This window comes from Lynx canadensis, chromosome E2 (genome assembly GCF_007474595.2).
Source record: "Lynx canadensis isolate LIC74 chromosome E2, mLynCan4.pri.v2, whole genome shotgun sequence".
Lineage (NCBI taxonomy): Eukaryota > Metazoa > Chordata > Mammalia > Carnivora > Felidae > Lynx > Lynx canadensis.
Genome location: NC_044317.1, coordinates 44,679,019 through 44,692,866, shown reverse-complemented (window position 1 = coordinate 44,692,866; position 13,848 = coordinate 44,679,019). Strand labels below are relative to the sequence as shown.

Genomic DNA, 13,848 nt, shown 5'->3' with positions numbered 1-13,848 from the left:
GAGCCAAAGTTGAACACTTAACCAACTCTACTGAGCCACCCAGGCACCCCTTGTTTTGTGTATTTTTTATTTTTTTATTTTTTTTTAATGTTTATTTTTGAAGGAGAGAGAGACGGAGTGTGCATGGGGGAGGGGCAGAGAGAGAGGAAGACACAGAATCTGAAGGAGGCTCCAGGCTCTGAGCTGTCAGCACAGAGCACAACGGGAGACTCAAACTGCGAGATCATGACCTGAGCTGAAGTCGGACACTTAATCGACTGAGCCACCCAGGTGCTCCCAGTTTTTTTTTTTTTCTAACGTTTATTTATTTTTGAGACAGAGAGAGACAGAGCATGAATGGGGGAGGGTCAGAGAGAGAGGGAGACACAGAATCTGAAACACACAGAATCTGAAACAGGCACAGAGCCTGACTCAGAGCTCGAACTCACGGACCACGAGATCATGACCTGAGCCGAAGTTGGACGCTTAACCAACTGAGCCACCCAGGTGCCCCACCCCTTGTTTTGTTTTTTAAAGTAAGCTCTACGTCCAACATGGGGCTTGAACTCAAGATCCCAAGATCAAGAGTCACATGCTTTGCTGATTGAGCCAGCCAGGCACCCCAATAACCATTCTGTTTTGATTACTGTAGCTTTGTAATACAATTTGAGATCTGGAAGTATAATGCCTCCAGCATTGTTTTTTTTCAAGATGGATTTGGTTATTTGACATCTCTGTGGTTTCATACAAATTTTAGGATCATTTGTTCTGGTTCTGTGAAAAATGCTGTTGGTATTTTGATAGGAATTGCATTAAATCTGTAGATTGCCTTTTGTAGTATGGACATTTAAGAAATATTTATTCTCCCAACTTGTGAGCATGGAATATCTTACCATTTGTTTGTGTCATCTTCAATTGCTTTCATCAGTGTTTTATAATTTTCAGAGTAGTGGGGCACCTGGGTGGCTCAGTCAGTTAAGCATCTGACTTTGGCTCAGGTCATGATCTTATGGTTCATGAGTTTGAGCCCCACGTCAGGATCTGTGCTAACAGCTCAGAGTCTGCAACCTGCTTCGGATTCTGTGTCTCCCCCTCTCTCTGCCCCTCCCCTGCTCATATTCTGTGTGTGTGTGTCTCTCTCTCTCTCTCTCTCAAAAATAAACATTAAAAATTTATAATTTTCAGAGTATAGGTCTTTTACCCTAGTTAATTTATTCCTAGGTGTTTTATTTTTATTTTTTTAATGTTTTACTTATTTTTGAGAGAGAGACAGAGAACGAGCAGGGGAGGGGGAGAGACAGAAGGAGACACAGAATCTGAAACAGGCTCCAGGCTCTGACAGCTCAGAGCTGACGTGGGGCTCGAACTTGTGAACCTCGAGGTCATGACTTGAGCTGAAGTTGGGTGCTTAACCGACTGAGCCACCCAGATACCCCTGTTCCTAGGTATTTTATTTTTGGTGCAATTATAAATTAGATTGTTTTCTTAATTTCTTTCTGCTACCTCATTAGTGTATAGAAATACAGTGGATTTCTGTGCATTAATTTTGTATCCTGAGACATTACAGAAGTCATTTGTGTGTTCTGGTAGTTTTTTGATGGAGTCTTTAGAGTTTTCTATATAGTATATCATGTCATCTGCAAATAGTGAAAGTTTTACTTCTTCCTTAACTAATTTGGATAGCTTTTATTTCTTTGTGGTGTCTGATTGTTGTGACTAGGACTTCCAGTATTATCTTGAATAAAAGTGTAAGAGTGGACATTCATGTCTTATTCCTGATCTTGGGGGGAAAGCTCTCAGTTCTTTACCATTGAGTATAATGCTAACTGTGAGTTTTTCATATATGGCCTTTATTGTGTTTTGAGGTGCATTTCCTCTAAACCTACTTTGTTGAGGTTTTTATCATGAATGGATGTTGTACTTTGTGAAGTGCTTTTTCTAGGTCTATTGAAATGATCACATGGTTTTTATCCTTTCTCTTATTGATGTGATGTATCACATTGATTGATTTGTGAATATTGAGCTACCCTTGCAGCCCAAGAATAAATCTTACTTCCTCATGGCGAATTATTTTTTTTAATGTATTGTTGGATTCAGTTTGCTAGTATATTATTGAGGATTTTTATATCTATGCTCATCAGAGATATTGGCCTGTACTCTTTTTTTCTTTTTTTTTTTTTTGTAGTCTATCTGGCTTTGGTATCAGGGTAATGCTGGCCTCATACAATAAATATGAAAGCTTTCCTGTCTCTTTTTTCTTTTTTTCTTTTTTTTGGGAGGGGGGATAGTCTGAGACATATAGGTATTAATTCTTCTTTAAATGTTTGGTAGAATTTACCTATGTACCTGTCTGGTCGTGGACTTTTGTTTGTCGGGAGTTTTTTGATTACTGATTTAATTTCATTGCTGTTAATTGGTCTGTTCAAATTTTCTGTTTCTTCCTGCTTCAGTTTTGGCAGGCTATATGTTTCTAGGAATTTATCCATTTCTTCTAGGATGTCCAATTTGCTGGCATATAAGTCATAATATTCTCTTATACTCTTTTGTATTTCTGTGGCATTGGTTGTTATTTCTCCCTTTCATTTCTGATTTTGTTTGAGTCCTCTTTTTCTTTTGACCAGCCTGGCTAAAGGTTTATCTATTTTGTTGATCTTTTCAAAGAAACCCTCTTGGTTTCATTAATCTGTTCTATTGGTTTTTTTAGTTTCTATTTCATTTATTTCTGCTGTAATCTTTATCATTTCTTTCACTCTTTCTACTGGCTTTTGGTTTATTTATTCTTTTTCTAGTTCCTCAAGGTGTATGGTTAGGTTCTTTGAGATTTTTCTTGCTTCTTGTGATAGGCCTGTGTTTCTTTAAACTTTCCTTTTAGCATAGGTTTTGCCATATCCCAATGATTTTGGCACTGATGCTTTTTCATTTTCTTTTGTCTCTATGTATATTTTGATTTCCTTTTTGATTTTTTGGTTGACCCATTCATTGTTTAGTAGCATGTTATTTAGCCTCTATGTGTTTGCTTTCTTTCAGCATTTTTTCTTGTGGTTGATTTCTAGTTTCTGAGCATTGTGGTCAGAAATGATGCATGATATGACTTCAGTCTTTTTGAATTTGTTTCAATTTGTTTTGTGGTCTAACATGTCACCTATTCCAGAGAATGTTCTACATGCCCTTGAAAAGAATGTGTATGGGGCACCTGGGTGGCTCAGTTGTTTAAGCGTCAGACTTCAGCTCAGGTCATGATCTCGTGGTTCATGAGTTCTAGCCCTGCATCGGGTTCTGTGCTGACAGCTCAGAGCCTGGGCCTGCTTCAGATTCTGTCTCCCTCTCTCTCTGCCTCTCCCCCACTCGTACTCTGTCTCTGTCAAAAATAAATAAAAACATTTAAAAAATTAAAAAAAAAAAGAATGTATTTTGCTATTTTAAGATGGAATGTTATGAATATATGTTAGATCCATCTGGTCTAATGTGTCATTCAAAAACACTGTTTCCGTGTTGATTTTTGTTTAGGTGATCTGTCTGTTGATGTAAGTGGGGTGTTAAAGTTCCATACTATTATTGTATCACTATAGGTTACTTCCTTTATGTTTGTTATTAGCTGTTTTATGTGTGTGTGTGTGCTTTCATGTTGAATGCATAAATATTTACATTTATTATATCTTCTTTTTGGATTGTTCCCTTTATGGTTGTGTAGTATCCTTTATCTGTTGTTACAGTCTTTGTTTTAGAGTCTATTTTGTCTATTATAAATATTGCTACTCTAGCTTTCTTTTCAAGACTGTATGAATTTCACTGCCCTGTGTTTGAATTTACTGATCCTTTCTTCCACCTCACTAGTCTGCTGTTGAACTCTTGTGTTGTATTTTTTTATTCAGTGATTGTGTTTTTCATTTCTGATTTCTGTGTGGTACTTTCTAATTTGTCTCTTTGTTGAAACACTCACTCTGTTCATGCATCATTTCCTGATCTTATTGAGCATCTTTATGACCATTATTTTGTAGAAATAAAGTTTTTTTTTTAACATTTTTTTTTTTTGAGGGACAGAGCATGAATGGGGGAGGGGCAGAGCGAGAGGGAGACAGAGAATCAGAAGCAGGCTCCAGGCTCTGAGCTGTCAGCACAGAGCCCGATGTGGGGCTCGAACTCATGAACCGCGAGATTATGACCTGAGCTGAAGTCAGGCACTTAATTGACTGAGCCACCCAGGCATCCCTGGAAGCAATCTTTTTGTTTTTTTAAGTTTTAGACTTACAGAAAAATTCCAAGAGTACAGAATTTCCATACATCTTTCTCCCAGTCTGCGTAATACTAATATATTGCATTATCATAGTATAGTGATCAAAAATGGACATTAACATTGGCCTAATAATACTATCAATTAAAGTACAGGCTTTATTTTGATTTCACCAGGTTTTCTCCACTAATGTCTCAAAGATTAAATTCCTGCATTGTATTTAGTTCTAAATTTCCTTAGTCTCCTCCAATCTTTTGAGTTTTTCAGTCTTTCCTTGCCACTCATGACCTTGAAAAGTCATGGTTTCCTGGAGTATTGGGTAAGTTATTATATAGAAGGTTCTTCATTGTGTTTGTCTACAGTTTCCTCATGATTACATTATGGTTATGCTTTCTTTCTTTTTTTTTTTTTTAGTGGCAATACTACTCATGTGGTGTGCCCTTCTTATTAGTGCCTCACTTTGGGTGGTATTTGTGCTGATGTCTTACTGCCGGTGATCATTTGGTTAAGGTAATATATGGAATGTTTTCTCCTTTTAATTATGTATTTGGGATTCGTTGGTATAATTTTAATGGCCTGTTTCTCTTTACATTTTCACCTTCAAATTTTAGTATCCATCAATGAATTTTGTATATGATTATTACTGTTATTACAGTGATTTCCTATTTCCCTCATTCATTTAATAATTATTCATTAATATTGTTAATTATTCATTCATTTAATAATTAATTTAATAATTTAAAAAAGGATTCTATTATATTTCATGGTTCACTGCAGCAATAAACAAGATAGGTCTGGAACATTCTCTCTTATTAGGGGGGAAAACAAGTTTCTAAGTAGGCTAGGGAAGATGTGGAAAAGATAAAGGACAAAATGAATATGGAAAGGAATGAGCATCAAAACAAAGTAGCAAAAAAATAGTTAATAGCAATAATTACATTATGGTTTATTGTACTAGCAGTCTGTGAAATAACAGGAGTTCATTACAAAGTTCAAAGAAAAACATTAATGGAATGTGACCAAAATACAGCTGTAATACAAATAAGGGAGGCATAATAAGGATATGTTGAATTTATTAAATTTTCATTTTTAATGATTTTGAAAAGTAAATGCCAAGATACATGGTTATTTAAGTGTATACATAAGGATTAGATAGCTTATTGTTTTAATTGTTCAAGCTAGCAAAAAACAAATAAAATAAAATAAAAATACACAAAGGAGTATATTGGCAAGTAGTTCTGGAGTATTACACCAACAAGAGAGAAACTAATCAGTATTGATTGGAACTCAGAATAACCAAGTAAAATGAGATGAAAGAGCAAATCAGCAGTGTGGTCACATAATAGCTCAGTAAGTAGAACGAACTATTAATGATTATAATAGAGTTGAAATATTTTAAAGATACAAAATAGTACATATCCTAATAAGAATAACAACAGGGACTCCTTGTCTTATTTCATAGCATATGAAATATCTACCAAGTATATATTTTTTAAAACTGCTAATTTATTTTTTTCTATAAAGTTGAGATTTTTTAAAGTTTATTTATTTATTTTGAGAGAGAGAGCAGGGGAGCAGCAGAAAGGGAAAGACAGAAACCCAAGCAGGCTCTGCACTCTCAGCGAGGAGCCAGACGTGGGGCTTGAACCCATGAACCATGAGATCGTGACCTGAGCTGAGATCAAGAGTTGGACATGTAACCAGCTAAGCCACCCAAGCACCCCTAAAACTGCTCATTTAAGTAAAACACTAATTGGAAATATTTAAAGAAAATAGCCCAATATATCTCATAAGAAAATGGCTTAATTACTATTGCTGGTCATGCAAAACTTTAAAGAGTCCAGAAATTCTGGGGAAGACCAATTTAAAAAATTAAAATCTAATGAATAATAGTGACAAAAATGTATTGAAACAATAGGTAAATTCTTATAAAAATCTAATAACCAGTGGCTCATAATGAACATTATTTGCATAACCCAGTCAACTGTTGTGATTAACAAAAGAGATGATGGACACTTAATCTCTGTCACTAATTTTCTTTCTTTCTTCTTTTACTTTTCCTTTCCTTGATAAAATCAAAGTTCTGTTGATTGTTAAGCTGCCAAACCCAGCAAGGCAACACAGAAAAAGTACAAATACACAAACCCCGTTGGAGTCATGGTAGTAGTAGAGTTCTAAATCTCTAAAGGTGAGTTTACCACGTTTATAATCATTGCAATAGTTGTAGATTTTCCCCTCCTTTAATAAATCTGAGACAGATAAGATTGGCTTAGTAAATTTTATGAAATATTTAAAGTGCCCCTTTGGATCCTCATTGGTACTGTCTAGAGGTAAAAAGAAAGGCTTTTCTAAAGGAATTGTATTGTGGTAGGAATTTAGGCAAGTCTGTCATGTCAAAACAGAAATTTTAAAAGAAATCAATCATTTAATGATAATGGAAAGGAGATTACACATCTACTACTAAAGTAAGAATAGAAAATGAAACATAAATTTACACAAATACCATGCACAGACACAAGACTTTAAAACCACACAGTATCTGACTGGAAGTTTTAACTCTCTGGAGGAAGAAAATTACACTATATAAACAAACAAAAAATTAGAATGCAAAAGATTTATTTGAAGAATATTACAAATTAGTAAGCCAAAAACAATGAATAGACAAAAGAACAGAAACACAAACACCAAAAGTAATTGTAAACAAAACATGCCTGGAAAAGAAATTCATGTGAATTTAACTAGTTAAGAATTAATGAAACACATTTTCCACATATATCAGAAATGAATAGGGACCATCCTACCTAAATGGATATTCAGAAGGTTAACTGACAGGAGAAATATTTGACAGTATCTAACAAAACAAAGTATATACACCACTGAGTGATTGTACTAAATAGAGTGGCCAGAAAGTCTGGAAGCAGTAAGAGCAACATAATCACCTTGATTACTTATTATAATGCATCAATTTTCCCAGTGAAACTCAGAAACCAAACTTTCGTACATGTCTTTCATTCAAAAGACTTCTTACCAGTATAATTTTTTTGATATCACGTAAGGTGCTTACCCACACTAAAGGCATTCCCGCATTCCTCACATTCATAGGGTTTCTTACCAGTATGAATTCTCTGATGTTTTGTAAAGGATGAACTGTGTCTAAAGGCTTTCCCACATGCTTTGCATTCATAAGGTTTCTCTCCAGTGTGAATTCTCTGATGTTCAGTAAGGGCTGAACTATGTCTAAAAGCCTTCCCACATACCTTACATTCATAAGGTTTCTCACCACTGTGAATCCTCTGATGTTGAATAAGTGCTGACGTAAGTCTAAAGAACTTTCCACACTCTTTACATTCATAAGGTTTCTGACCACTGTGAATTCTCTGATGTCGAGTAAGTTCACTACCTACTCCAAAAGCTTTCCCACATTCCTTACATTTATAGGGTTTCTCACCAGTATGAATTCTCTGATGTCTAGTCAGGGATGAACTGTTTCTAAAGACTTTTCCACATGCCTTGCATTCATAGGGTTTCTTGCCAGTATGAATTCTCTGATGTCGAGCCAGTTCTCTACATACCCCAAAGGTTTTTCCACATTCTTTACATGCATAAGGTTTCTCACCTGTATGAATTCGCTGATGTTCAATAAGCTGTGAACTAATTCTAAAGACCTTCTCACATTGTATACATTTGTACGGTTTCTCACCAGTATGAATTCTCTGATGTTCAGTTAGCTGTGAATGGAATCTAAAGTCCTTGCCACATTCCATACATTTGTAAGGTTTCTCATCAGTATGGATTTTCTGGTGTCGAGCAAGTTGTGCATGCACTCTAAAGGATTTCCCACAGAAAGTGCATTCATAGGCTTTCTCACCATCATGAATTATTTTTAGTGGAGTTATTTCTTCAACTCTTCTAATGGTCCTTTTAAATTCCTTACATTTATAGCACTTCTCATCATCATGCATTTTCTGGTGTATACTAAGGTCTTCATAAAAACTAAATGGATTCCTATATTCCATATATTTACAAGGTTTTACACCAGTATGAATGTTCAGTTGTAGGGTATGTGGGTCATCTCCAAAGGTTTTCCAATATGCATTACACTGATATGTTTTCTCACCAGTATGTATTCTCTCACATTCATCAAAACTTAAGTCACAGCTAAGGACCTTTTCATATTCCTTATATTCATAGGGTTTCTTGCTTTCATGAATTCTCTGATGTGATATAAGAGATTTATGATGTTTATAATTTGGCACTTTTTCAGAGCTGATTTTCATTTGGCTGAAATATCCCACTTCAGGTCTTTGTACTTCAGTCTTGCTTTTGCTTTGCCAGTCATTTCTGAAAATGGAGCTCTCCAAACCAATGAATTTACCTTCTGTTACTTTCCACTGAAAACCATTATTTTCAATAATGTCCTTTCCATTAAATAAATACTTTGTGTCATACTTGGACTCCAAATCTGAAAGAGAGGGGAAAAGAAATAATTTTTTTCATGTGGTATAAAAATGAAACATTTATACAATGCAGAGGAGAAAAATTGTAAATATAAACAATGAGAGTGAATGATTAAAGTATTGTAATAAAGTTTTAAGAAAGATCAGAGAATGATGAAAGCATAATATAAGATTGTGAGGTTTGTGGTAAGGGAAACAGATTAAGTCAGTGTCTGACATGTAGGTGTTGATCATCATCTAGTAAGCTTGTCAAGTACTAATGTTCGGAAACAAGTCCAGATAAACTGACCAATATCAATAGATGTAGAACTAGTTATCATATAGAGATAATGCTGATGTGGATCATGATTTGATCATCTATACATACTAATAATTTTGTATGTTTTTTTAAACAATAGAATCCAAATACTTTAGTGGATAACAAGGTGCTTGTAAGATCTCATTTTAATCCATTATCCCCTTTCACATAATCTTTTTTTCACCTCTTACAGCAAACCAAATTTACACCCACAGGATATTTCATTTCTCAAGAAATGCATTCTTTATACACCACCCACATTTCACTGTCTGGGTCTAAAAGTTAATATCCTTAGAAAGGATATACTGATTGTAAGTTCATATTTATGTTTCTGTTCTAATATCTGGTTGCTTGCCTTCACATTATTTTTTTCAATTCTATATTCAGTAATTTTCTGTTACATTGTTTAACCTTATTCCTTAAATTCCAAAAGGACAAATGTAGTCATTACATGCCACTGAATAACAAACCCCAAGGACATACACATTGAAAATTACAGGGAAATAAAATCACTGGATGAAAGGAATCTAAATGAGACAAAAAGGAAATATTACAAATATCCACTGGGTAATACAGTGGATCATCAAAGTAATGGGGCACCTGGGTGGCTCAGTTGATTAAACATCTGACTGCAGCTCAGGTCATGATCTCACAGCTTGTGAGTTCAGGCCCCACATTGGGCTTTGTGCTGACAGCTCAGAGCCTGGAGCCTGCTTCGGATTTTGTGTTTCCCTCTCTCTGCTCCTCCCCAACTTGTGCTGTCTCACCAAAAATAAATAAACAAGCATTTAAAAAATAATAATTATGTAAGTATAAGAATAATGTAGTAGTTTTAGTATGTCTCCATGCCTTTTAACCCTCACATTGTACTGTAGTGATTTATACACACACACACACACACACACACACACACACACAGTGTTTATGAATGTTTTCTAATTGACTCTACTTGTACTGTCTCCATCACTGCTGTTAATTCCCTGCTATGCAGAACGATGATATTCTTCATGTGTCAATAGAAATGAGGAATTTTATTTACTTTTCTTCATTAGCTTTTTCTAAATTTTTTAAATGTTTATCTTAGAGAGAGAGAGAGACAGAGCACGAGCAAGGGAGGGAGGGCAGAGAGAGAAAGAGGGAGACACAGAATCCGAAACAGGCTCTAAGCTCTGCATTGACAGCGCAGAGCCCGACATGGGGCTTAAACTCATGAACCGTGAGATCATGACCCGAGCTGAAGTTGGATGCCTAATAGACTGAGCCACCCAGGTGCCCCTTCATTAGTTTTTTCACTATCACTTATCTATCCTACAGAAATCCTAATCTATATTTAAATGTTTTCCTTCATGCTCTTTCCCAGGTATTCCTTTCCATTTTCCTGTACTCAGAACCAACGATGTTATATTCTGCACGGCAGTATCAGAATATTTTTGATACTATAGTAGGTATATATCATACCATATAAGGCTTATACAATTCTGAAAAGGGGAATAAGCTAACAGAATGATGTGGAAAAGGTGGTAGGTGGGCAAGAGTGGAAGGCACTTTGTAACAGAGGATCTGTTGGACATTGGCTGGAGACTGGCAATCAGATGAGAGGATAACCTGAGGAAAATCCAAAGTGAATGATAAACATTACATAATACAGGGCGGAAATAATTTTCTGTGACTGAATTATGTTATATGTAACAAAGGTATAATAATACAGTCATTATTGGATTAGGATAGTAAAATCATAAATGAGTGCCAGTATCAGTAAATCAAAAAGCAGTTCTACCTAGAAATGAAACGATGGGGCACCTGGGTGGCTCAGCCGGTTCAGTGTCTGACTTCATCTCAGGTCACGATCTCACAGTTTGTGAGTTCAAGCCCTGTGTCGGGCTCCATGCTGACAGCTCAGAGCCCACAGCCTGCTTTGGATTCTGTGTTTCCCTCTCTCTCTGCCCCTTCCCTGCTCACGCTCTCTCTCTCTCTCTCTAAAATAAAGAAACATTAAAAAATGAAAGAAAGAAAATTCTACCAAATGTGGAAATGTAATTGAAATTAAAAAAATTTTCAGAGAATGATCACATTGAAAATGCAGTTGACCGGTGAAACCAGGGTTAGGGCCCCTGTGCCCTGCACAATCAAAAATCCTCATATAACTTTGACTCCTCCCAAACTTAACTATTAATAGCCTACTATTGACTGGAAGCCTTTCCAATAACAAATAGCTAACACATAGTTTATATATTATATGTATTATATTCTGTATTCATAAAGAAAATGTTAAGAAAATCATAAGAGAAAATACATTTACAGTATTCTATTACCTTCATCAAAAAGTTCACACAGAAGTACACCAACATAGTTCAAACCTCTGTTGTTGAAGGGTCAACTATATTACATATTAAAACCTATGCAGGTTGTTAGTCACACAAAAAGTAAGGATTTACCTGCTTTTGACACTAATTAGCTGTATAACCTTGGGATAGCTGCCTAAATACTCTTTGTCTTAGCAAAATAATACAAGTACTATTCATGTCATCAGGTTATTGAGAAATTAAAAGAGCCCATATATTAAAATTTCTTAGAATAGGGCCTGGTACATGGCACGAACTATGTAATCTGACGGGAAAACAAGTAGCTTTCTAAAACATTAAAAGATCCTTGCTATAATACTGACAATGTTAAATGCAAAGTTCTTCAACCACAAAACAGGTATAATATAATGCATATGGCAGGCAATGAACATAAATTCTGTTTATCCGGGGCGCCTGGGTGGCGCAGTCGGTTAAGCGTCCGACTTCAGCCAGGTCACGATCTCGCGGTCCGGGAGTTCGAGCCCCGCGTCAGGCTCTGGGCTGATGGCTCAGAGCCTGGAGCCTGCTTCCGATTCTGTGTCTCCCTCTCTCTCTGCCCCTCCCCCGTTCATGCTCTGTCTCTCTCTGTCCCAAAAATAAATAAACGTTGAAAAAAAAATTAAAAAAAAAAAAAATAAATTCTGTTTATCCATCTAACATATAAATTACACAGATTCTTCTAATAATTGTAATGACTCAGGACATGGTTTCTTAGCTGTTCTTCAAGAAGGTGTGATAACAAAGCATTTATAGCAATTCTGACTTTAATCACAGTATAATAGCTCTCTCAAAGGATATGCTATATGTGTTCTAAAATTCAAAATAAACTCCCTGGGTATCAGGGAAAGTAGAAATATGAAGGGACTGAGAGAATACAAACATGAAGAGTGATGGGTGTGCTTCATGGAGGTGTCATCTCCAACACAATGTTCAACCCATGCCTTTGGAAACAGAGAAGAGATGTACCCATTTTCTTTCAAAAGATAGTCTTGGGTTTACTGACAAGCAACTCTATGATAGAATAGAGCAGCTGATAGAATAGAGCATATTCTAAATTATATGAAGCAGATAAATTTACCCAGTGAGACCAAGTTGCTATAGTTCTCCATCATCACATCCCAATATAAGTCCCTCTGAGCCGAATCCAGATATTCCCATTCCTCTTGAGAGAAGCTGATGACCACATCCCTGAAAGTCACCAATTCCTGAAACAAAAAACCATATATAAATGAAGTATTTTTGAGAAAAAGAATTGCATTATGGTAAGCCAATTAGTAAACTAGTAGGCAAGGGTGGGTAGAATGTTATGGTATGGGAGTAAGGAAATTAGCGCTCCCAAACAGGACTATCTACATATCTTTAAAGAATCTATTTGACTCAGAGAATATCTTCCTGCATATTATGGAATTTCTTAATTCCATAAGCATGTTAAGCATGTCTGGAAATAAAATGAGCTGCATGAATTAATAAAGGTGAGTTTCTATATCCTTGTTTCTCTGTAAAGGAAAAGTATCTAACTTAGAAAATGGGATGTGAACACTAATTTATAATTTCTTGCAGCCCTAAGTTCAATACTGTGTTAAGTATTATTTAACATGATATGATCAGAACTTTTGCTTCTAATGACAAACCATTTAATAAGTACTTTTTAGTGGCTACAGAATAGTCTTACTTGGTGAAAAAATATCAGGCTTAATTGTATTTAGACATTTACAATGGATAAGGTGTTCTTCAATTCTGGGAGTCTACAATCATCTATGTATGATGGAGATCAGTGAAAATCAAATCCAGTCTACCTGGAAACTCCAGTCTCCAGAAGTACAGAATTTTCCCATATGTAATCAAATGGATACATCTGATCTTTATCCAAGAATATGAAAAAGTATGGTAAATTCCTCCATCTAGGTATTCCATTTCTACTCTATAGTTGCTGTTAACAAAAGACTTAACAAATAAGAGTGTTGAGAATTATTTGGAGAATAGATAGGCACACGAATTATACTGTTATGTTTGGTTCCAACTCTCACTAGAAAGTGAAAAACTATGGGAATGTGGGGCAGGCCCTATTTGGTACAGAGATTCAGAAAAAGGAAATGTTCACAAAGGAGACAGGTTCAGCAACTTACATGGTCCATGCTTAGAACTGTAAGGAATTGGTCAGGGAATTCCATTTCTGCCATGACAGCGTGAGGAGCTCCGATGACATGCTCCCTGTCAAAACTAATGAAAATTATATATAAAAATATATAGCAAATAAAGAAACATTTGTTCAGGAAAATCTACCAAAACTTATAAGCTGAGAGTCTGCAGTATCTGAACCAAACCTGCACCCTTCCTTGTTCATCACATCTTAGTGAGAAAGATACTCCATTCCAAATTGGTACAATCAAGGACACAGGCTTCCTCACCAATTGCCAACCTGTGTTCCCAGTCAGGTGGCTGTCTTCCTGGGAAGAGCAGGATACCAACATTTCTCATCCTGCCCTCAGCTACCCATTGCTCAGGGAAATGCAGCTAAGGGACATAGATTTTCTTCTGTTT

The 13,848-nt window shown here is 35.8% G+C and overlaps 1 protein-coding gene across 8 annotated transcripts in view; it reads right to left on the bottom strand.

The window, feature by feature from the left end:
• Positions 1-13,848, bottom strand: part of ZNF260 (zinc finger protein 260) — a 74,504-nt gene that overhangs the window by 30,170 nt on the left and 30,486 nt on the right. For 7 of the 8 annotated variants that reach the window (XM_036064250.1, XM_036064252.1, XM_030297980.1 and 4 more), the window contains 3 exons: positions 13,434-13,527; positions 12,386-12,512; positions 5,865-8,672 (listed from right to left, as the gene is read on the bottom strand). In XM_036064250.1, the coding sequence (XP_035920143.1) occupies positions 7,258-8,672; positions 12,386-12,512; positions 13,434-13,487 (1,596 nt within the window). In that variant the 5' untranslated portion in view covers positions 13,488-13,527 and the 3' untranslated portion in view covers positions 5,865-7,257. Of the gene's footprint in view, positions 1-5,864; positions 8,673-12,385; positions 12,513-13,433; positions 13,528-13,848 lie in introns of those variants that run through there. The other variant, XM_032591452.2, reaches the window with a different exon arrangement.